This window comes from Camelina sativa, chromosome 16, assembly GCF_000633955.1.
Source record: "Camelina sativa cultivar DH55 chromosome 16, Cs, whole genome shotgun sequence".
NCBI classification, from domain to species: Eukaryota; Viridiplantae; Streptophyta; class Magnoliopsida; order Brassicales; family Brassicaceae; genus Camelina; species Camelina sativa.
This window is the reverse complement of record NC_025700.1, coordinates 5,716,612-5,742,292: the sequence shown is the minus strand read 5'-3', so window position 1 is coordinate 5,742,292 and position 25,681 is coordinate 5,716,612. Positions and strand designations below refer to the sequence as shown.

Here is a 25,681-nt window from a genome sequence, read left to right as displayed (position 1 = left end):
ATGAGAATAGAAGTTTGATTAGAAGGGTATACTAGATTTTAGTCCTATGAAACTTCGGAGTAGTGATGTAAGGATATGACGTGCATAAGCAAGAAACGACAATCACTGCTGTCCTAACTTCTAAGTTTGGTGTTTACTTTACTTCATTGGTTGAGATAGTCTTGAGACCTCTGAATTTTTTTGAGGTCAGCCTTGTTACTTTAGATGAACTTTTTCTTGTGATCTTTTGCTTTGCTAATGCAACACTCTCTCTCTCCCATACATACTGCTTGGCCTGGTTTAGTGAGCGTGAGTTTCCAATATAAAAATCTATCTCCCAGTATCGTTTAATGGTCTTTCTTGTACAGTTGAATGACAGACAGTGAGTTCTCTTTCAAAGTAAGTATGTAAATAATGTATTGTTTGCAACTTGTATAACAGAATAATACAATTTATGTGTACTGTGTTTTTTTATTAACTCTTTGTATTCTATAAAAAAATGGAGGAACCCATTGCTATAACTCAGTAACTTCATCATATAAGACAGTTGCGGAAGAATCGAATTTCCTGTTGTGCAATGAAAAGGGAAAGGTGTTAAATGAATTAAGAAACTACATTTTGGGAATAATAAAACAAAGGGTGTAATGTATAACCTTAAGAGCAAATGTGATGTCTGCTTCATCTACTCTAAGGCTCACTCTCCTTAGCTTATCGTCCCGAGCTTGACTGAGTTTTAGTATCCCCTATGCCAATCCAAAAATGAAATTTTCAGTCAAATGTCTCTTTCAAGATTTACATAAACCATACACAAACATGAGAGTTATAACTCTTATAGGAGTTAGTACCTGGTCATTTAGCACTGTACACATGTTTGTGAACTCTGTGATTCCAGCTGGCGTTATCGTCGAAGATTTACAGATTGCCAAGTATAACTTATTTAACTGCATCAAAGTATGAAAATTCACATATATGAATATTATGTACAAGGTCTTTAGTTATAACTTCATGAAGCTATGCTTGGGACTTTGTGTACTTTCAATCAAGATTTTTACCTCTGCAATGGTTCTATCTTTTTTGCTTCCTCTAAAGGCTTTTGCAGCAGAACAGACTATGATCTGCAAGTTTTCCATATAAGCATGTGAAGTTCAGATTCTATCATGTTATCCACCAAGTCATAGAACCAGATACACGCCAACATTGTGCGTTGTGATAGTTGCTCTCTTAGTTAAGGTTAGTACATATTCTCAAACTACATTAACAATACTTTAGATCACACTGGAAAACAAAACTTCAGATTTGTTATATCTCTTTTTTACTTATGAAGACGAAGTACCAGATATCAACTAATCTGTGTGTTGATGTGTAACTTACTTGCTGGTGTTGAGGAAGAGACTGAATGGTGTCGACTACTGGAGATTTAAACGTCTTGGACAATGCAGCTAACATATGATCCATCTTCACCTATAGATTCGATGATAACAATTATGGAATAAGCCAACGGTTTCTATGGATCCTGGATATTTCCATCTTCAGTAAGTGAACTGACTAAAGTAGAGAGTAAATACTAACCACTTCATACTCCTGAACTGGACCCTGTGGTTGTTGATCTATTGATCCTTTGGCTTCTATTCCTAAGATTTCTAGGGCGCTCCTGGAAATCAAATCAATGCGAGTAAACAGGGACTGTTATCTTTAGTGTTATGATTTCAAGAGTAAAATTACAATATATAAAGCCCATTTCAATCTCATTCATCTTATGTAGAAACAAAATTCGTAAGAGGACTAACCTGCAAACACATAGAGCCTTTCTCATGTCTCCTGATGCAGCAGATACTTTCTGGGACAATGCAAACATTAGGAATATCAATAAAGAATCTAAATATGAAAACAAGGTTGAGAGAAAAAAAAATGACATATATTCTTCTTACTCTTGCACAAATTTCCAAGGCATTTGACTGAAATGCTACATATGGAAGTCCCTGTTACAACAGTGAAAGTAATAAATTAAGATCAACATAGAAAGTACCGAGTTTGGATTAGATATATGGCATTGGCATTGGCAACTGCTTTGAAACAGAAAAATGGCATTGTCAATAGATTTATCCTGATATACTAAATCAGACATTCCTCTCTCTGCATCAAAGGTATCTTATATCACAAAATTAAGGTAGACTTACCACAAGCCTTTCCTGCAGTATCCTAAGGATCTGCTCCTTAGAATAGGCACGGAAAGTGACAACCAAAGGTTTGCCTGCACTAATTGGAGTAATAAGTTAGAAGGAGCATACTCAACTTTTATTCTTCATCAAAGCTTAGGGACATATGGTGAAGTATGAAGAATGTTCAAATGGCACATAATGATGGAGAGATGCTTACAGTTGAGAGACTTCAATTTTGGAAGGAAACGATCTGCAAGGTCTATTGCATTTGCTACACCTGAAGGACAAATACGAAATTTAGACTTAATTTGTATGACCAGAGGAAACAGATAAAAAAATATGAGCATTGATAACGTAAGACAGTTTTACCTATAAGTATACAACTTGAAAAAGGCAAAGTTGTGAGCATAAAAAGCTCATGAAGGACACCTCGATCTCTTGTGATCAAGTAATCCATCTCATCTGCAATTATTATCCTGCAGATAAAGTTTGAATGAGCAACAGCGCAACAAATTATGTCTAGCAGGTCACCATATTCACAGACCAAGAAGAAAACAAAAACCTACATCATCTTTGAGCTGGATTGTTGTTGCTTTTGAGAAAACAAGCTCTGGAGTTTTTGTAGAGGTGAAGATGAACCATTAGCTTTCCTCCCGAACTCATTTTTACCAAGTATCTAAAAACAAAATAATTCAATTACCAACTATATTATAATGAGACCAAGAAAACTTCGAGGTGTTTCTATTGCAGAAGGTCTTACCTTGGAGAAAATATCTGTAGTTTTTGTCAGTGATGTGCAATTAACAGACACTGTTTCTGGACAAGGCAAACCCGCCTGCAAGATTTCATGAAAGATAGATCAGTCCTTCTATTCTATTAATAGATTCACACCAACCACAAGTTCTGAATCAGAGAGACAAGACTGATTACCTGTTTCGCCCAGTCTTCAGCTTGTTGTCTTACTTTCTCCATGGATAGTGACTTCCCAGTTCCAGGACAGCCACATATATACAAACTCCCAGCCTTGTTCTGTTCCATACAACTTTTCACAAACTCGGAAACCCGTCTCTGCTCATCCTCACGGCAAACAACAGTTGACGGTGCCTTAGACACATGCAATGCCTCCTTCACAGCTTTCATTTGTTCCTCATCTGGACCCATTCAAATACAAACATTCAATTATACAATCAAACTCACTGAGAGCCTTAAAAACTCAATACAATACTAATGAATGAATCAAAAGGCTCATATGTAAATACCTCTAGGGTTCCACTTTGATTCAACATCTAAGTTCTTCGCTGCTGATATCACTGGATTCGCCAAATTCCCATTAGAATCTTCCTTAATCTCCTGCAATCGATCCAACATTTTTATAAATCATTACAGATTCAGATTTTTAACTAAATACCAAAATCGAAACAAGAACTACAAATTCGAATCGAATCGATTCTCACTAGGCCTTAACAGCTACAACCAAAAGAACGAAGGAGCTTACCTCATCAGACGTCTTAGGGATTGGAACAGCACACCGTTTCATCGGCGTGGAAATCGAATTCACAGGCGTCGACGATGAAACCTCCGCAGCGGAATCAGATCTCAACTTGCGTTTCCGACAAGTGTTGACTTCGGCGGATCTAAGACCTCCGGTAACCTCCAATCTGGAGCCGACGACATGCTTCTGAGGGGATGAACTAGGTCCAGCGATGGCAGGCATTGTAGCTTAATAATATCAGAAGATGACGGAGATCGAGATTGAGATTGAGATCCGAAGTGAGGAAGAATCAATCTCATGGTCGATGCTGCTGGGTTTTATGAGGAAATGGGATAACAAAAAAATTAAAGGAAAAAAAAATTAAGAAAAAAAAATAAACAAAAGAGGGAAAATGGTAGTAGCGGGAAAACGCAATACCAACAGATTTATTTCGCCGCCCGGTTTTGTTCGGCTACCGTTTTAAACCATCAGGTTCGCGGCAATTTTATTGGGCCGAGTTCTGATTAAGCCTCATGTAAGACCTTTAAAGGCCCATCTTAGAACTTCTAAATAACCACGTTGCCATCCAAAATTCCAAACGAAACCTCTCATACAATTTTGGTTATGCCTTACTTATTGCTTAATTAGTTCTTGAAATTTTTTACTACAAACCAAGTAACAAACTAGACTAGTTTTTCACATTTTACGTTTATAGTGAGAAAAAATAAGTGAAACTACTATATATAGGTTACTCACCCTTAACTACTTGATATATCAGAAATTACATAATGACAACAAAACCAAAAAAAAAAAAAAAAAGAATCAGAATAGAAGATAGAAAAGCATAGTGGTCGGTTTGTCAATGCACTTATATTTATTTATTTGCTCATATATAATCATTGAAGTATGAGATATCAACATATAGTGGAGATATTTTTTCATATCTGGTTCATAAAAGGTTTTATGGAAGAAGGATAACCACATTAAATGAGAAATCGATGGTTTATATCATCTGATATGTACCCAAAATATCAAAGGCATAGATAGATATATATATAAGAAAGAGATATATATCCACATAAAATCGATGATATATCATATGATATGTAGCCAAATAAAAAACCAATGCATATATATATTTAAGAAGGATATATATCCACATAAAACGATGATATATATGTAGCCAAAACCTCAATGCATTGATATATACAAACAAATAAAAAAATATCAATGTATATAAGATAGGAAAATTTTGATCTAGGAAATAAATCTAAGGAGGTTGTTGAATTGCATATAGATCATTAAAGCATTGTAATAAGATCATATTTACGTGTCTAAGAGAGTAAGATACGCAACTTGGAGACATTTTTGCACAATTTTTTCTCTTTTAATCAGTAAAAGGAAAATTATTATATGAGAGCTTTTATCAAGCTGAGCTAAATGTAAAGCCTCTAACCTTAGATATTTGTTATGGTGTTTTAATAGAAGTACTCTATGACATAGTATGTCTTCATTAACAATCTTGGGAACTTAGCAGCAAAGAACTGGTCTAACCCTTCGAGATTGCAAGGTCAGTGTCATGGTACTGAAATAGGTCACTAGCTTCTTGTAAGAAAGTAAACCTTATCTCAGATTCCCAAAACATTGGATGGAGCAGAGCTTGTGATACACTTCAACCAAAAAATATTCTCTTGCATTTAGACAATTATGAATTTAGTTAGTATTTTCATTAGGCCTGGGCATAAAAACCGTACCCGAATACCCAACCCAGAACCCGACCCGAAAAACCGGGTTCGGGTTGGGTACGGGTTTGCCTATAAAACCCTATTGGGTTCTATTTTCTAATACCCGTGGGTTCGGGTTAGGATCGGGTAATATCCGGTACCCGTTTGGGTACCCATTAAACCTGAACATATAAACATATTTATAATATTTATCATTAATATAATGCAATTACCCCAAAATTATGATTATAATTTTGAATATTTCATTTAGTTTTATACCTAAATATCAAAATATCTAAAATATTTTGTTATGTAAGTCAAAATTTAACTAAATTTATTTAAATTTAATTATATTATTTTTGGGTATCCGGTAGTTCGGGTACTAATCGGGTTCTAAAATTTGTAATCCAAACCGATCCGAACCCGATAGTACCCAAACCGAACCGAACCCATATATCTAAAAATACCCAATGGATTCTATTTTTCTAAACCCGTTTACCCGAACCCGAATGGATAATACCCGAACCCGAACGGATTACCCGAATGCCCGGCCCTAATTTTCATTATCAACCTAGACCACAATGTTACTCTGCTCTTAGATTAATTTTGTTTTCCAAAGTTATTCAACCTATCAACTGATATATATCCACATAAAATCAATGGATATATCAATATATCATATGATATGTAGCCAAATAAAAAAATCAATGCATGGATATATATATGTATATATAAGAAGGATACATATCCACATAAAACGATATGGTGATATATTGATATATATATATATATATATATATATATATGTAGCCAAAACCTCAATGCATTGATATATACAAACAAATAAAAAAAATATCAATGTATATAAGATAGGAAAATTTTGATAAATACTAGGTAGAAAGAAGATAATAGATAATAAGAGTGGTGGCCTTTGTTATGTCTCTCTCCATTTGATTTTCATATTGGCTCTATCCTCCTGTCAAGAGCCAACATGCATGAAAGCACATCGTTCCTATACGTTTGGTGCCAATTTATTTCCTATATGTTTAGTTCTACATTTGTTTTTCTATTCAAGATTTGGAGCTTGCGAACCATTTTTTTCAATTGAATGAAAAATAGTTAAAACTTTTTGGTGGGTAATCTCTTCTCATTTGTCAGGATTTCATACTCTAAAAGAAAATTATTTCTGAAATTAAGTAGTCTATCTTACACATAACAGTTGCATACTATCAGCTCATATGGTTACTTCCTAACCAAAACCATTTCCGAGTTCAATATGGTTAAATGTCGGATGGTCTTCGTAAAATAGATACTACACTGATGTTTTAGATTATCTTGATCGTATCTTTTTTGGTCAAGGTTCACAAATTATTTAGAGTCATAGGTTCGTAAAACCAGTGAAACACTCTCATGTAATATATAGTTGTTGTTATTGCATGTCTAACATCTTACTTGTCTACCATTATGCTTAATTATATACATATAAATTAATATTATCGAATTTTCAATATCTTCACCATATGAAATGCCCATCATATCAATCTTCATAAACCAACCCCCTTGATATCATCACATGGTGTAACCTATCATTTTCTCTTTGTTTTTATTTACCCTACATACGTTTTCGGAAATTTAGCATTTTGATTTTATGATTTGTCTGTAGTCTTCCTTGTCGCTGCTGCCCATTAGCAATTACTTTCATCATCACTTATTCACTTACATAATCTATAACAAACTTATTTTCACCTTTTAGAAATTGTACATTTCCTCAAAAGAAAACAGAGAACCTACTATTACTTATATTGACGGGCCATTGCGGGAATACGAGAATATTTAATAGAGCTAAGCAGATCCCACATCCTTAGCCTACTGTCGGACAATGGTCCACACCTCAAATTGATGATAATAAATCATTTAGAAAATTCGTATTAGAAAAAAAAAAAAAAAATCTATGAACCCTCTAATACTAGTATTTGAAAAAATATTTATCAAATGATTAGTTTGGCTTATAAATTTCATATTCTTTTTTGTCAAACATTTCATATGATATTTCAAGAAAATTTGTTTGATAACATGGCGTTTAACGAACTTTAAATTATAAATTTTCAGTTCCTACTCCATGATCTATTTCCACAATGCTTAATAAATTCAACAACACATTTCATATCCGATCGATATCGTAAACCAATTAACCAAGTAAACGAGACAAGCTAACTATATCGATATAATCCATGATTCTCCAAAGCTTTTTTCTAACGAAAATTTATCGATCGTCCAACTAAAGAAACTAGGATGGGGCAAGATTCCACCGTACGTGTTTTCAATGACATTGAATAGAAATATATAAGTTTAATGACATTGACATTGAATAGAAACTAGGAGAGTCCAATGAAAGAAAGAACAATAAATATCAACCGCATTAAGAAGGACATGAGCCAAATTATCAACGAGTGCCGTCAATTTGTTCACCTTCTTCTAATGTCACTGTCTCAGACTCTCCAAAATTTATACCAACTTAGTTATTTGTTACATTCATCATTGCACTTGCACATGATGTAACTAAAACCATATTGAGAAACTGTGCAATTATAATCTCCCTAAAACAGAGTTTTTTTTTTTTATATATTCTTTCGCTAATTTGATAATGTAATTTACTATAAGCGGGTTATATGATCCATTGCATCACTAGAAAAATATTGATCTCCCACATTTCAATTTTGAATCAAACGTATTTCATTTTTACTATATAAAACAAAAGATTCAAACACCAAAAAAAAGTAAAACAAAATTATACGAAAGAGAGCAAAATGAACATGGACGCAATTCGCAACACTTAGGTATAGAACCCACACATCAAAGTTAACGCCAGATTACATGGACATTTTTGCAAAAACTGTTAATGTCACACTCCTTAATTGGTATTTTCTTTTTAATATTCTATATAAAATACCTACGTGGCTTTTCGAAGTCCGTTGATTGGTTAATTAATAAATTACAAGTATGAGAAAATGACGAGAAACAAAGAAACCCAATGTCTGGGAGTCACGTGGCATATCTTAAAACCGTCAGATTAATAAATGACTCTTTTCTCCTCTCCCGGTTTAATAATAATAATCATGTGAGTCGGTTCTTGTCACCGGCTTACTTGTTTGTCAGGTTCTTAACGTCGCTGTTTCACCGGCTGATATATATATATATTTTTTATTTTAATTATTTTTGATAAACTCGTGCGTTAATTAACTAAACCCGTTGTATTCGCATCTCTGTATATAAAAGCTCTTCATCTCACTCTCTCTCTCTCTCTCCGCTTAAAGTGAAGCGGCCTTCCTCAGGATTTTCCCGAGAAAGTTTTATTTTTCTCCCGAGAAAATTTCAGACGTAAATTTTTTCCGGTGAGTTTTTTCTTCCTCCTTACACCTAAGAATCGAACATTTCTCGAGTCTTTATAGTAACTTTATTCCGAAAATTTTCATCGATTCTCGTGAACATTAGCTTTCCACGATCCGATCTGATCTGCCATCTGTTAATGATTCAAAGAGCCCTCTCTCTCTCTCTCTCTCTCCCAGTATTGATTGTTCTATATTCTCTTTTGATTAACAGGAATATAAGGAGAAGCCATTGTTGTAGTATTCTCTGTGTTTTGAGTTTCCGCATGGGGGTGAAAGTAGCTTCTTCTTCATCTCCGTTCCTTCATTGGACGACGACTCAACCTATCGTTCATCAGTGTTCGTCCCCTTCTCAAACCCTACCTTCAAAACGACGGCGGAGCATTGGTCACGACGACGTACGGTTCCTATCTTCTCGATTTGCCCCGCAGAGGTTGATGAACCGTTCAGCTCTTTTAGGAACGAAGCTTCATCGCTCCAAGTCATGTGACCTATGGGAATCATCATCATCATCACCTAGACCTATTCGAAGAGTTTGTAGCGCAAGGTTAGATCCTCCATTCTCCGATGAGGAGTTTTCTAAAAAGATCCAAGAGCTTACTCTCAGATTCAATGTCCCAAACCTATACGGTTCAGAGCCTCACGATTACAAAGCTAACTCAATGGAGCCGCCGTGGAACGAGATGGTGCATTTGTCGAGTATTGAAATGAAAGCAAACAGTGTTGACCTTCCTCTTTCGCTTAGGATCATGAAGAAGAAGCGACAATGGGAAGGAGTCAAACAAGTTGGTGAATCAGCGTGTTGTTCCATGAACAGAGCGTTTTCGTCGATGGTGTTTATGATTAGGGAGCTTCAGAGCTTTACTCTGCATATGAGAGAGGTTCTGTTTTACGAAGATTTGCAAGAGATCTTGCTTAGAGTTAGAGAAGAGTTGCACCAATCTTTCGTTTGGTTGTTTCAACAAGTCTTCTCCGCGACACCTACGTTGATGGTTTACGTTATGATACTCTTAGCTAACTTCACTGTTTACTCGATCGGGAGCAACTCTGCTTTAGCTGCTCCTCTTCCTCAGATGGTTACAGAGGTAACAACCGTCAGTGAAACTGATGAAGCAACAAACGTGAAGTTCGATTCCACGATTGTGAAAACGTTCTTTGTATCATCGTCGTCTCCCAATGGGAATACAACTTCGGTTGGTGGTAACAACAATGGCGGCGGCGGTGGAAACATTAAGCCGGTGTTAAGTGGAACAGATGGTGGTGATGGATTCGATGGATCAGAACAGTTCAGAACAATCATACCCGAAGGAGTTTCTCAATTGTCATCATCGAGTTTTGGGTCAACGACTACAGAGTCAGAGCCGTCAGTATCGGGACAAGATGAAAACAGGCTGTGGAATTCGATGGTGGAGGAAGCAGATCGAATGCAGTATTCAGACATAGATGATTCGTTGGATCACGACACTAGGAAGCGGTTCGTGTCTTCTGTTGAGGCTCGAGTAGAAGCAGAGGAAGACACGGATTACTTCAAAACAGAGCTTATGTACCAAACAGGACTGTCTCAAGAGCCTAATAATCCTCTCTTACTTGCTAACTATGCTCAGTTCCTCTACCTCGTCTCTAACGACCATGACAGGTAACTAAACATTTTACTGCTCCCTATGTTAAAGTTAAAAAACTGTTAAACCTTAGTTTAGCTTGAGTAGATTTGGTTTCAGAGTTTGCGTCGAATCTTCCCTTTAGATTCTTTGGGGTTGTGAATTGTGAGGCTACAAGTTGATTGCTAGGAGTCAAAAGTAGGCGCATACCTCGATGATTTTTCTATTCACTAGTGGGACATACTTGGTGTGGAAATCATAATTGTTTTTGTTATAATAAATAAATTGGTATCAGCAGAATCAACCATAACGAATAGAGTGGAACCAATTCTTTTCCTCTTCTAGGAAAAACGACATTACATAAAATATCTCACAGAGAATAATAAAAGAGTTGTAGCCAATGAGCTTTGAGTCTTTGAGAAGGTTTTAGTGATAGTGGAGTTTACGGTTGTGTTTTAAAGTCTCCCCACCAGTACCCAACACCAAAAGTCTCTGTTTCACAATTTGTCTTCTAGATTTTTTTCCCCACCCAATTCAATTAACCCATGTTTTTGTCATTGGCTTTATTTTATAGCTAACGCTAACGTAGTAAAGTTACAAAGCTGGTAGTTAGTGTTATCTAGAATGTAGCATTTCTGGTTTAACAAAGCATTATAGAGTTTATTGACACGGTGGAATGGTTTGATATCCTAACCAATCCTTTTTGTTAATATCTACCAATATTGGTTATTGAGACACTTCTATCACATTCTACAACCGTTACTAGTTCATATTATTATATATGGAAATTTAATATTCACACGACAACACTTTTGGCGTTATTCATCCCTCATCTTTAATGCATTCCACATGTCTTACTTATCTCTAATGAATAAATATCTCACGTGATTTCCATATAATAATTGTGTAACAGAGCGGAAGATTACTTCAAACGAGCGATAGGAGTGGAACCGAAAGACGCGGAGGCGCTTAGCAAATACGCGACGTTCTTATGGAGAGCACGAGACGATCTTTGGGCGGCTGAGGAGACTTTCTTGGAAGCCATCGATGCCGAGCCGACCAACTCGTACTACGCCGCTAATTACGCCAATTTCTTGTGGAACACTGGCGGTGATGACACGTGTTTCCCTCTTGACGACGAGGCTCAGGAAGACACCATCTAGATAAGATGGTGCAACAAGTTGTCTCTCTATTAGAAAAATATAAACAAAATGATATACAAGTACTACTAATTAATGAATATAAAACATATGTGCATACCATGTGTGTATTATGTATATGCCTGTTTGTCACCAAGGAGCGATGGTTAAACCGTAAAAGAGTTAATCCCCTTATGGTTGCGATCAGTCTAGCGAAAAGGAAGAAAATATCTCGAAGGGTTTGGTTTGGCTTAGTGGTAGTTGAACGCGTAACTGAGTGAGATAGAGTAGAGCACGTACGTGAGATCGGAGCTGATCTCACCGCCTTGGTTTTGGGCCTATGTCGTGGAACCAAGTGTCTATCCTTTGTTTTGTTTCTTCTTCCATTGAAACGTTTCTTTTATTGGTTTGCATATAGGAGTACTACCAGTACCTAGTCAAAATACTAAAATAGTAATGCAATTTCGGCATGTTTTCAGTTCCACTTTATTTACTTGCCTGTCATATATAACTAATTCAGATGGCCATATTTTTTTGGTGTAACTAATATCGCTATTTTAAATAACAATTGAAAAGAAAAAAAAACAACATCACATTAGTTATATGACTAAATCGTTCCACTTTAATTTGAGGTTTATGTGCGATGTGTATCTTGTATCAGACCTGATAACAACAACACACAAACTCGTTAAATTCATGTGGTTGGCTACTTAATGGAAAGTTTATTTATTTAAATATTGGGTTATGTAGCTAAACTGAATAACAAATAAAATTATATAACATAGAAAAATGTAAGGACTAACACAGCTTCTATAATTCAAAAACATTTTTTTAGGGGTTCAAGCAAATTTATATATTGGTCCGATCCCAAAATGACATTTTAAAACAAGGCTATAAGATTTATATGTAAAACTAAGCTATGGTGGCTCATGGTTAACATGATTTATCATATGAGTATACTCAAATGATGAATCCTTTTTAACCACTGACATATTCATATGGGTAATGTTGTTTAACCGGCCCGGCCCATAGCACAGGCATGCTAAGCATGGACTTAGATCCACCAATTTTTTTCGGTTTTCAAGGTCACATATTCTTTTTTTATGAGGTAAACAAGACCATATAATTTATTTGTAGTGTTATTTAATTAGAAAATACATACATTCTTTTAAAAATAGTACTATTATTTATTTAAAATGTTTGTATGACCACATATTTTTATTTTCTTTTAGTTGTATACTTGTATTTTAGGTATTTTTTTGTTACTTTTTTGCAGTCATTTGTTTATAAAATGTATTAGAATTCTACTTTTTTAAAAAAAATATAGAAAAATATTATTATAACAAATATGCCACATTATTTTTTTCGCTTCGGACCACCAATTTTATTGGACCGGCCTGCCTTTAATCCTTCTATTTATCTTTGTTTTGTTCATTGTAGAAACTTATCAAAAAAAAAGATCAACCACAACATTACCTTCTTCTTCTATGTTAGTCATGTTGCTAACAAAGTAACAATTCTTGTTAGGTCACAGACTTAACACTTTCTCTTCTCATCTAAACTCTAGTTCTTCTATTTCTCATCTAATTTCTACTTCGAGATTTATTTGAATTGATCAAATTTAGATGGGAAATAATTCAATAGTAGGATTGTATTATTGTTCAAACCCATAACAATTTTAAGAACTCAATGATGTACTATTTTGAGACTCAACCATTCTTAACTTATTAATTCTCAATTAAAAATACATACTATTACAGAAGAGATTCATATATGTACAACATGATCCACATTGGTGATGTCAGTTGATGATCTTTCTTAAGATGTGACCAATAAAATTTTAGTAATATGAGATTCTTAGCCTTTTCTGAGTTACTTAAATTTTACTAGATTGATCTTGTTTTGCTACTCATCTCTTGTGACATTATTTTCTTCCTAACTTGTTTTTGATGAACCAAATTCTATAAATGAAATAATTTTTACATCTTCTTAATATATGGGTTGTTTTCTGTAGTACTAATTAACAATGAAAAAATTTTAAATGAAAATTTTGTAGAATCAACAATATAACACTGATATGATCAAGAAGTCAACATATTGTACACAAAATACTCAAAATTAACTGATTCATTTGGCTTCTAAATTTGATGCAGATAATTGATGAGTTCATTTCTTTATCGGTATATATTCTGTCCATATGCCAGATTTGGTACATCACTTTTGTTTGTATCATTTACACTATAAAATATCAAATTAAAAAATTGATACTTCTATCATATTCATACTGGATATTTGAAAAATATAGCATTACCTTCATAAGACTATAGACTCTTTTAAAGTTTGACCCATTTTTATCCATAGGTTTCTTATGTTTTGATGTCTCTCCTAAAAAATTTTCTTTTTTGGTTCTACTTTCACAAACTCATAATTTGTCTTTTTAAAGGCTATTAATTATATCTTAGATTTAGTTTACAGTTGTTTAATGTATTGTTCTTTGAAAGTGTTTTAGTGGATATTGGTGTATTCATGTGAGTTTTTTTTTTTGCAACTCACTCGATTGTATTTCTGTCACTTAAGTGATATGAATTTCTTTGTTTTTTAAAATCATTTGATACCACGTTCGATCTCTAACCAATAAAAAATCAATATTACAATAAAAGCTTAAAGATGAAGCTAAAAAATCAAAATGTTGCACCAAATGAGTGTTGCAACATTTTGGTGCAATTAGACAAGGTTATGTTCTGATTTTTTTTCTCGTATTTGCATTCATCAATATATGCAAATGAAATATCGATATAATTATGATAAAAGTTCAAATACCATGGTTTTTTACTAGGATTTTTAAGGCAATACTTTTTTTCAAAGACCAATTATGTGTTGCAAGTTGCAACATTGAATCTATCTACTTAAAAAACCTAAACTAGATAGTTCATGTATCATAACTAATTTAGAAATCCCAAAATTTCTTGAGATTCTTAATTTCTCTGCCACATAACTTTTGTATTTTGGGTCTTAATTGTGTGCTCTCATAAGTTTATCTCTAAGGTCCTATTTTCATTTCACTTTGCATATAGTTCACTATTATTTTGCATGATCTCTAAAACCTATTTAACTTTTATTTTTGGCATCAGTGACTGCAAACAAGAAGGTCTGCATCTTTCTATTATTAAATTTGAGATTGTACCAAAAAAAAAAAAAGTGAAAGGATCATCATAATGCACGAAAATTTGTGCTAGGTGTCTAGTTGATATCTTTGTTACAACTTGCAATTTTGACTCTTTTGGATTCAAAGGTATAGGATACTCAAACCTTTCACTCGATATCGTTTAAGGCCTTTTTGTACTTTAATTTAGCCTCGTTAAGTTGGTGGAGCAATTGTTCGATTCATTTGGTTAATTCGTTTATCATTCACGTTCTTAGGCCTGTAAAGAAATCGTTTATTACTTAGTATTATTGTATATGAGATATCTATAGAAGTGTTCAAATGAAATGATCATAATATGTGTTGGTGGCTTTGTCATGCTATTGGTTTCTAATTTTAAAAACGACATAATCATTGTTAATGCCATAATGCACACGATCAAGTTATGTTTAACGCGATTTGGACCTATATAAATGTAAGTATGAGACGCATTTTTATGTAATGAATGTCTGACAAGATCTTTTTTCTTTTCTTTTAAAAATGTCTCACAAGTTATTACGCTCTAGAATAGCTATGTAATTTGAGTTTCTACATCTTAAGTATAGGGAACCATAAAAGTTGCATTACTTCTCTAATCGAAATATCAACAAGAAAATAAAGATAGAAAAATTTGCGCCTATAACGTGAGAAATTGGCATGTCCATACCAAAAAGTTCACTATGTTTGTCTTATTCTCTACAAAACAGGTTTGTGATGTGCTACCATGATGATCAATTAACACAAAACCCCAAAGACAAAACAAAAAATTCACTAGTTCAATTTGTTGCCAACTTGCCGTATTTATGGATCTATATACATCTCATGGAATGTATTGCTAGCCCACAAATATTATTATTGAAAAAAGAAAAACAAACTTTAATTAAATTGAAAAAGCATCAAATGAAATTGTCTGTTTTCATCACTTTCCCAATTCTTTGATAAAATTTATCTTTCGTTTCTTAAAGAAAGTGTTTACTTTTTAGTTAAAGTTTTTTTTTTATATTCACATAGTTGTCAAGCATTTTCTTCCTCTAAATCAATAATTATTCAACAAAGGAACAAAAAGGAGAAGGATCATCTAGTGGTGGTTTAGTTAACCTCTCTTTCATTTGGTCTTCTGCTAATGTATGTTGGATTCAACGAAATCGACTATAACAAAAAAAAAAAAATAGACACTAGACTTAAAAGGTATCTTCGAATCTTTTAGTCACCACAATAATTTTACCATTTTTGCAAACAAACTAAAAAAGCGTTCACACTTCTTCTTCACTATTAACTTCTAAACCGGTTAATCAAACCAAAATCCTCACAAACCAAAATATAAACAAACAACACAGAGAGACAGAATCACAAAACCGGTTTTACACCGTATAGACTATAACAAAACAAGGAAGCACAGCCCTTGGATTAAACACCAAGAGCTCATCATCGTCGATCCTCAAAAGCGCCCCACTCTTGCTCCCACTCTGCCCAACCAGAGAATCATACCCTCCTCCTCCTCCACCTTCACTCTTATCCACGTCATCAATCATCAAATCACACCCGACCCGACCCGCTACAACCCGACAAACCAACATGGCCCTTTTCACGTTCATAAACCCAAACTCTTCCTCGACCTCCTCCGGCACCGCCACGTGTCCTCTCCACCCCGTCGCGAGCGTCGCGATCCCGTCGAGCTTCGGCGAGAATCCGGATCCGATGATACCGCACACGCTGCAGTACTGATGACCGCAGAGATTCGATTTACCGTTTTGACCTAGATCGCACATGAACGTCGAGCAGTAGAATCGTAAAAGCTCGTTACCGTCGGCGACGCAACGCTCGTCTTCCCACCGCGATCGAGCGGCTTTGGCTTTGACGAACTCGCGGTACTCCTCGAATCTGGTGAGAATCTTCTGGCTGTTGTGGATTTTTAAGATCCGGTTGATCTCCGGCGATTTGCCATTAGGCCAGCCTGATTTGAATATGATCTCGACGATGTTCGTGCTCGACTCGCCGGCGATTAGCTCCGACACGGCGTGTTTGATCGCGATGTGGCTCTCGAGGAGGTTGGTTCTCGCGAAAATCTCGCCGCACGAGTTGCAAGGGAAAATCTCGTTTCGTAGAGGGAGGAGAAACAGAGGATTGTTGTGATCGGAATACGAGATCTCGAACTCGGGTTGTTGTTGGGTACGGGTATCCGGGTCGGGTTGGTTTGTTGTGGTTGTTTCGGGTTGGACGAGGGTGACAAGAGAGTTCTGTGATGATCTTGCTGATGTTAACGTACAGTTAGGGTGTGTTTGGTTACGTGATTTAGATATCCTTGTCGTGGATAAGAAAACTCGTTTTAAGTACGTCCAAGAAGAGGATAGAGCTGAACCTGAAGATGATAAAGAGACTGTTCTGAGCTTCTTCTTCCTCCTCTTTTGTTTACAGTCTGCGCCTTTGGGGAAGAAGAAGCAACCGAGGAAGAGGAAGCATAGTGAGAAAAAGTATTGACGTAACAATGAACCTAGTTTTCGCGCCGCCATTGCACAAGACTTTGGTATGAAGAGAGAGAGAGATGGAGGAAGTTAGTAAATGGGTGATTACACCATTGGAGGGGAGAGGAGTAGTGTAAAGGAGTATGAAGACAGGGGAGAGAGAGATACTAAAGGTGTAGAAGAAAGAGTAGGTGTGACGCTATTTTATGTCTTTTTTATTTTCTAAGTTTTTTCTTAGAATATTTGTCTCCTCACTTTTAATTTATTTTACTCCATTTTTTTGTATGTTTATGCGAATCTTACAGATGCATTGTTTCGTGTGTGTGTGCATATGAGTGAGTGTACATTGTTTTTTTTGTTTTGCCTCAACTGAATTTATAACATGATGATCTTAACTTTGAAGTAACGTGGCTGTGTCGATATCATTCGGTTCGTAAATTCTCCAAAACCCGTAACAAACGTAAAAAAAATACTCATCTCTGTTCGCTAGACCGCGTCTTCGGGGGAAAATGGCGGCGACTAGGGTTTCTCTTGAGGGGCTTGTGACGGTGATTCCTATTTTCGATTCTTGAGATCCTAGAATTCAATCTGTGATTAGACTCCTTTCTATTGCGGCTCAATAGGTCCTATTGGCCTCAAGTGTTATTCTTTACTTTACTTTGGTTGCTTTTCGGAGAATCTAATTAGATCTGGTTCGAAGCTTGCGATAATGAATCGACCAAGAAAGAAGAAAGAGCTCTCGCTAATGGAGGAGCTAAGAGAGCGTAACTTACTTCATACTGAGGAGCTAGTGGAAGTCCCAGATCTGGAAAATAGAGATTTGATTGAGGAAAACTCGATGAGCGTTATTGTCAAGGGTCTGAATCCCTCGGCTCACAAAGTGGGTGCTTTGGTAAAAGCCCTTCCATCAATCTAGGGTCTTGATGATAGAGTTAAAGGTCGAGGTGTCGGAGATAACAAGGTTCAGTTTATCTTTGAATCGGAGGGAGACTTGTATCATGTTTTATTTCGTGGACCTTGGTTCGTCAACGGCTGGATAGTTTTTCTAGATCAGTGGAAACCTAATCCAGGCCCAGACTTTCTCAATCGAATCCTTTTTTGGGTTCGTATTAGGAATATTCCTATTCACCTTCTTAAGAAACAAGCAGTGGAAAGCATCATCAAGCCAAAAGGTCAGATAGAAGCGGTTGAGCTCCATGCGAAAAACTCATCTTCTATTGAGTATGTAAGGGCAAGGGCTTGGTTCAAAGCTGATGAGCCACTAGATTTTGTCAAGAATGTCAAGTTTTCATCTGGAGAAGTAATTAAAGTGGAGCTTGAGTATGAGAAATTGCTGAAAGTGTGCTTCTCTTGCATGAGACTTACTCATGATCAATCTTCTTGCCCATCGGAGATTACACAACGATCTGCTCAGAAGAGAGGTGTCAAGAAGGATATGCACAAGGGACTTGGTCGGTCAAAAAGAAAAGGGAAGAGCATAATCTTGGAGGAAGATCAGGAGCAGCAACATACTTCACGAAGATCCTTTGAATCCCAATCTGAGCAATATGAGCCTCCTACGCAGAAAAAGCAGATCCATGACAGTCTACAATGTCCCAAAAAAACTTCCCAAGGGAATAGAACTAGGCCAATCCAGAAATGGCGTCCAAAGGAACTTGTGATAGGCAACAAATTACAAGGAGCCTCTAAAGGTGATTTTTCAAAAAGCTCCGGAGAATCCACATGTACACCTTCAAAGCGAAGGAGGCTGAGTAACAGTGGAGGCAGGCAAGCAAAAAAAGCTAGGATTGAACAAGCTGAACTTCCGGACCAAACTCCATCAGTGTTTGAAAGACTTGGTACCAAGGATGATACCCTAGCAAGCTCGAGTCAGAAAGGTTCATCAGGAGGCAATAAAAAGTCTTCACCATCTGTCTTTGAAAGGCTAAGCTCTCATGCCTCGAGCTCCAATCTTGGAATAGTAGGCTCTACTTCTTATGCTGATCATTCTGCTCCAGTAGCAGCTCGTTTGACGAATCATTCTGTCTCTATGGCAGCTAAGTCTCCAGATTACCTTCACTCTATATTTGTTGGTAAACGTAGAGCAAATTTGAAAGAAGGGTTGATGATTAATTCCAACCCTTCGAAATCAATATGAGAATATTGAGCTGGAACTGTCAGGGGGTGGGGAATACCCCTACAGTTCGACACCTGAGGGAAATACGAGGTCGGTATTTCCCAGAGGTCACATTCCTCTGTGGGACCAAAAAAAGGAGAGATTATTTGGAGAATGTTGTGAATCACTTGGGGTACTTTGATCTTCACACAGTGGAACCAATAGGAAAGAGTGGAGGATTAGCCCTAATGTGGAAGGAGTCAGTTTCAGTGAAGATTTTGCAGTCGGATAAGCGGCTTATTGATACCATTGTCTCTTGGCAGAGAAAGGAGTTTTTTCTGACATGTGTTTATGGGGAACCGATTCAGAGTGAAAGAGGAGCTTTGTGGGAGAGGCTCTCTCGGATTGGAGTGCAACGAAGGGACCCTTGGATATTAACTGGAGACTTCAATGAGCTGGTAGACCCATCGGAAAAAATAAGAGGCCCAACCAGGAAAGATGATTCTTGTGAGTCTTTTAGACAAATGCTTCGAGCTTGTGGTGTGTGGGAATTCCAACACAAAGGTTATCAATATTCTTGGTATGGTAATCGGAATGATAAGTTAGTGCAATGTCGACTGGATCGTACCGTAGCTAATCAATTCTTGATGGAGCTATTCCCTCAAGCACAAGTGATTTATTTAAGGAAGGTGAGCTCTGATCATAGTCCCTCGATTACATGTATGATGGGAGAACACTTTAAGAAATGGGCTTCTTTCAAGTATGATCAAAGATGGAAATCCAGAGAAGGTTTTAAAGAGCTCATTTCTGGTTTCTGGAAAAGAGAGGGAGATATTATTCAGGGTACAATGATGGAGAAACTAGCAGAGTGTAGAAAGGTTATCTCTAGATGGAAGAGAGATAATCAACCTAACTCTTCCAAGAGGATCCAATATCTACACGGTCAAATCGACCTTGCCACGAGACAAGTGACCTTTAGTCATGACGAGCTCTCTAGACTCAAAATGGAACTAAACCAGGAATATTGGAATGAAGAACAGTTCTGGAAGGATAAGAGCAGACTCACCTGGCTCAACAATGGTGATAGAAATACCAAGTTCTTTCACGAAGCAACCAAAAACCGACGAGCTCAAAATAGAATTTGATGCTTGATAGACGAGGAAGGAAAAGAATGGTATGCGGACACTGATTTGGGAAAGCTTGTTGAGCATTACTTCCGGTTGCTATTCACTTCAGATGATGTTGGTCTTCAGATCTGCGATAAGATTGGTGAAGGTAACACCATCTCTCTACTTCAAAACGATCAGCTTTTACAACCCGTAACAATGGAAGAAGTTAGAAAGGCAGTTTTCCAGATAAATCCGAATAAGAGCCCTGGCCCCGATGGCTTAACAGGGCATTTTTATCAAGAATTTTGGGATGTGTTGGGGGTTCAGATTGTGGAGCTGGTTCAGGATTTCTTCAGAACAGGATCCATAGACAGAGAGATGAATAAAACCAACATTTGCCTCATCCCTAAGAAGCTCAAGTCAGTGAAACTATCTGAGTATCGACCAATTAGCTTGAGTAATGTGATCTACAAGATTATAGCTAAGGTGTTGGCTAACAGACTCAAGAAGGTTCTGCCAGGTATTGTGTCGGATACTCAAGCAGCTTTTATTCAAGGAAGGCTAATCTCTGATAATATACTGGTGGCGCATGAGCTCCTACATGCTCTTAATTCCAATAACAAGTGTTCAGAGGACTTCCTAGCGATTAAGACAGACATTTCAAAAGCTTTCGATAGAGTCCAATGGCAATTTCTACAGGACTCGCTGACGTTGTTGGGCTTCTTAGACAAATGGGTTTCTCTTATTATGGGTTGTGTGACGTCTGTCAACTATCAAGTTCTCATTAATGGAACACCTTATGGAGAGATTAATCCGACGAGGGGATTGAGGCAGGGTGACCCGCTTTCACCGTACCTTTTTTTTCTATGCACTGAAATGCTTGTTCGTATGTTACAAAAGGCAGAGAATGATGGGAGGATCTCTGGTTTGAAAGTAGCAAGAGGCGCCCCTCCTGTGTCCCATCTCTTGTTTGCTGATGATAGCATTTTCTACTGTCAACATAAAGATGAAGAGCTTCAATGTTTAATGGGGATGCTTGAGGAATATAGTTTAGCCTCTGGACAGCGGATCAACTACCAGAAGTCTAGTATCTACTTTGGGAAGAAAGTACCGGAAGTTAGGAGGCCTTGGATCAAAAACCTTACTGGAATAAAGGAAGAAGGTGGTGATGGCTTCTATCTTGGTCTACCTGAAGCATTTGGTGGTTCAAAGGTTACTATTCTGGCATTCCTGAGAGATCGACTCCAGCAGAAGGTAAATGGATGGCACTCAAACTTTCTATCATCTGGTGGTAAAGAGATTATGTTGAAGTCGGTTGCATTGGAATTGCCTACCCACACGATGGCCTGTTTTAAGCTTCCGAAAGTGGTATGTCAACAATTAATTTCAGTAAAGGCTGACTTTTGGTGGACTAACAAGCAGAACTCAAAAGGACTGCACTGGAAGGCTTGGGACAAATTAAGTATACCTAAACAGCAAGGAGGCCTGGGATTCAAAGATATTGAGGCTTTTAATATTGCCTTGCTAGGAAAGCAGCTTTGGAGAATGCTTACCAGACCTGATACATTGATGGCCAGAGTTTTTAAGAGTCGTTATTTTAGTAAAACGAATCCCCTTCAAGCAAAATTGGGTTCCAGACCTTCTTATGCGTGGCCCAGTATATTTGAAGCTCAAGAACTAATGAAACAAGGTGTGAGACGAGTAATTGGCAATGGGGAATCGACTGATATTTGGAATGATCCATGGCTCAATACAAAACCTGCAAGATGTCTACAAAAAGTAAATCAGGTTCCATCTCATTTGTACTCTCATGTGTCCTCTTTAGCTCAAGTAAGCGATTTAATGAGTAATGATAGAAGAGATTGGAGGAGAGATATTCTGGAAACTGTTTGCTCGGAGGAAAATAGGCGGTTGATTAAGGATTTGAGGCCGAGGGATGCAAGAAGTAAGGATGGTTATACTTGGGATTTTGCTAGGACTGGGCATTACTCTGTCAAATCTGGATATTGGGTTCTCACTCAGATCATCATTCCAAGGAAACGACCCCAAATAGTGGATCAACCAAGCCTAAATCCGCTCATTCATCAGGTCTGGAAAACAGAGACGAGTCATAAAATTCAACATTTTTTGTGGAAATGTCTGACTAATTGCATATCAGTTGCTCAGAACTTATCCTCTCGACATTTGTCTAGAGATAGTAGTTGTGCAAGGTGTCCCTGTGCGGAAGAAACAGTTAATCACCTACTCTTTCAATGCACCTATGCACGTCAGGTTTGGGCTCTTTCTCCTATTTCGGCTCCACCAAGTGGTAGTTGGAGTAACTCTATTTATGAAAACATGTACCATGTCCTGAATATAAAGTCCCAAGTCCCTCAGTTAGATGGTCTTGATTTGACTATCCCGTGGTTACTGTGGCGAATCTGGAAGTCTAGAAATGTTTTCATTTTCCAAGGGAAGGACTTCAATGCAATGGATACAGTGAACAAAGCGCAGGAAGAAGCGACGGAATGGAGTCAGAGAAAGGGACTTGATGACTTGGCTGAAGCCAATACTATTACTCGACATCCTTTAGATGAAAGATTGGTTTGGCGTCCACCTCCAGATCATTGGGTTAAGTGTAATACTGATGGAGCTTGGACCGGTGAAGGCAATCCAAGTGGAACAGGTTGGGTCCTCCGGGACAAGGGAGGAATGGTTTTATGGTTAGGCGCACAAGCTGTTCAGAGAGCAAGATCAGTACTGGAAGTAGAATTGGAGGCTTTGAGGCAAGCGATAAGATCGATGATCCGATTGAACTACAACAGAGTTATTTTTGAATCGGATTCATTGGGGGCAGTTAACTTAATCAACCAGGATGAATTATGGCCGGCCTATGCTCCTTCACTTCAAGATATAAAAGCTTTGTTGCATAACTTTCAGGAGTATAAAATCTCTTTTGTTTCTAGAGTTTGTAATCGTGGTGGCGGATAGAATAGCGAAGGAGTCTCTTTCTTTTCAGAATTATGACCCTAAGCTATATTCTATTGAACCAAATTGGGTTAAATCTCTTGTAAGAGTGGATAAATCAAGTATAAACTGATTTGGATAATGAAAGTTGATGTTGAGCCAAAAAAAAAACGTAAAAAAAATACTCTCGTCCCTAGCAAGGTTCGAAGAATTTGGGTCGCAAGACACAAACGGCTTCGGCTACTACGTACGTACCAGAGCTACCTATGATGGGTGTTAAGTGGTTTTTTATCACACTGATATGATATCTCAATTTCTAACTGTATATGTAAATAAATAGATCTTTGTTCATCTTTCAGTTTGGAATCTATCATCCAATTTTTCTCAATTATTTTTTGTACAATGTTATGTAATTTACATTTAAATTATTAGTGTATTACAATGTATCATACAGAAAGCCAAAGTCGAAAGTGTGAGGAATCCAAGGCTACACAGGATTATTTTATTGATATTAATTATTTGGTTTCACAAATTTTGTTGCTTAGGATGCGGACGTAGACAGAGGAACACGTGCATATGTCTCGTGTCTAGCTAATCTCTGCGCCTCACTTGCATATGTTTACTTAGATCCATGCACATATCCATCATCCATGCATATGATATGATCATAACTATGATCTTATTTATAAAAAAATGTTTCACTCAGGTTAATTAGGCTTTTGTGATGTAGACAGAACAGGAAAAAGTCACAAAAATACTGGTTAATGTTTCGCTTTCAAGTGAAAAGAAAAACGAAATAATCAAGTGGCAGTTAGATGGTTAGTCAAGCTATATCTCAAATGGTTTGATTCGTTTAGCTTAATATAAATGTAGTATATATAAATGTCACCACCTTCTTGTTTTATCACAATCAATCGGGGTGTAGCCGCAATTCCCTTTTTTTTTTCTTATCAAAATATATTTTATGATTAATCTGATTTGATGGAAATGCATCAAATTTGTGAAATTATTATATGCCATGTAAGTTTTGGAACGATTAAGATTAACAGGCTCAACTAATAGGATAACGATTGAAGGTCATAAGATTAATTTACTACCACTTGGCTCGATCAATTATTTTCATTATATTGTCGGCAGAGAATACCACATTGTATAAAGCAACAAGGTATTTTCATTTTTATCCTATAGAACCAAATTAAGAAAGTGTAATTTGGTTATAACTTATAACTTGTATGTCGTTTAGCTAATAAATGTAGACATAAAAATAAGAGAAAAAAGAGAGTTAGCGATGAATGATTGAAATGGTGAATGATAATTGAAGAAGTGGCGGGCCACGTGAGAGAAGTATGTACTTTTGGAAAGTGGGTCATCTCGTAGTTCTTCCTGTCTCCATCCATATGAGGTGGCCATTGTTGTTTCTAGCTTACGGCCTAAGTTTTTGCGTTACTAACTAAAGTTCTTGACTCTTGAGAAGTGAATCTTGCCTTCTTTTTTAGTGAGTGGGGTCCTGATAGTAGTAACATGATACTATAGTTACTTCATATAATCTGAACTAGACGCCTCATATTGAATCGAATACCATAACTTAGGTTTTAGTTTACAAATACAATGTTACGTATTGCCAAAACTAGATGATAGTTTAGTGATATCGTTATAAAACCAGTTACTTTGACGTTTGGTTTAGATTGTGGAAGACCTTATCACGACGAAATGTTTTAGATGTTGGTCAATGGATAGCGCATGCAAAAAAAGAAATAATTTAACGTTATAGAAATAATAATGACGAGTACTTAAAGAAGAGTAAAATAAATAAAAGTGGTACTCATAAAGCCAAAGCTAGAGAACATTATTTATGGTAGACAAGAAGGGACACCTTCGATGAGTAAATCTGCCGCACCACAATCTTCAATCATTCTCATCCTCTACTCTTGGTCTTGGACCTCCGTTGTAACTGTGACTTTGTAAGTTTAGGTTTTTTATTTTTCTTTTCTTTTAATCTACATATTCATATTCATATTGGATCATTCAATTAATGTCTTTTAATACACTTAATTAAAGAAAAAAAATTGGACTGAAAAAATTGGAAAAAAAAAATCGAAGATTGTCTTAAAGAACTACCACTTGCTACTCTTCTTCATTGTGAATATCCCATCGGTTTGGTAAAAAAAAAAATGATATTTTACATTTTATTTTTATGTTTTGCCAACATATTATTGATTGACTCAAATAAACCAATTTTGAGAGTTTTAACTTTTAAGTTTACATAAAAAAGAAAAAAAAAATGATCCAATATGAATATTACTTGCTAATTTATTTGCTTTGACAACTAGTTATTTTATACTTATTAGTTTTTTGTACATCAATGAAAATTGAAGTTTAGTTTGTTTACTTTTCATTCTATCGTTTTGTACACTAACTAAATTAAGCCCGTT

At 36.4% G+C, this 25,681-nt stretch overlaps 3 protein-coding genes across 3 annotated transcripts; 1 reads left to right on the top strand and 2 right to left on the bottom strand.

The window, feature by feature from the left end:
- Positions 363–3,939, bottom strand: LOC104749913 (cell division control protein 6 homolog). The gene is made up of 16 exons (XM_010471626.2): positions 3,634–3,939; positions 3,398–3,488; positions 3,069–3,289; positions 2,899–2,973; positions 2,705–2,814; positions 2,508–2,614; positions 2,356–2,415; positions 2,157–2,230; positions 1,908–1,958; positions 1,767–1,816; positions 1,549–1,630; positions 1,351–1,440; positions 1,032–1,094; positions 825–920; positions 633–722; positions 363–546 (listed from the first exon to the last, which is right to left on the bottom strand). Exons 1-16 carry the CDS (start codon positions 3,850–3,852, stop codon positions 514–516), a joined length of 1,512 nt encoding a protein of 503 aa, XP_010469928.1. The 5' UTR covers positions 3,853–3,939; the 3' UTR covers positions 363–513.
- LOC104749912 lies at positions 8,614–11,649 on the top strand. Its single transcript, XM_010471625.1, has 3 exons — positions 8,614–8,725; positions 8,934–10,355; positions 11,231–11,649. The coding sequence occupies exons 2-3, from the start codon at positions 8,986–8,988 to the stop codon at positions 11,478–11,480; spliced, it is 1,620 nt and encodes a 539-aa protein (XP_010469927.1). The 5' UTR covers positions 8,614–8,725; positions 8,934–8,985; the 3' UTR covers positions 11,481–11,649.
- LOC104749911 lies at positions 15,825–17,440 on the bottom strand. The gene has a single exon (XM_010471623.2). The coding sequence runs from the start codon at positions 17,145–17,147 to the stop codon at positions 15,999–16,001; it is 1,149 nt and encodes a 382-aa protein (XP_010469925.1). The 5' UTR covers positions 17,148–17,440; the 3' UTR covers positions 15,825–15,998.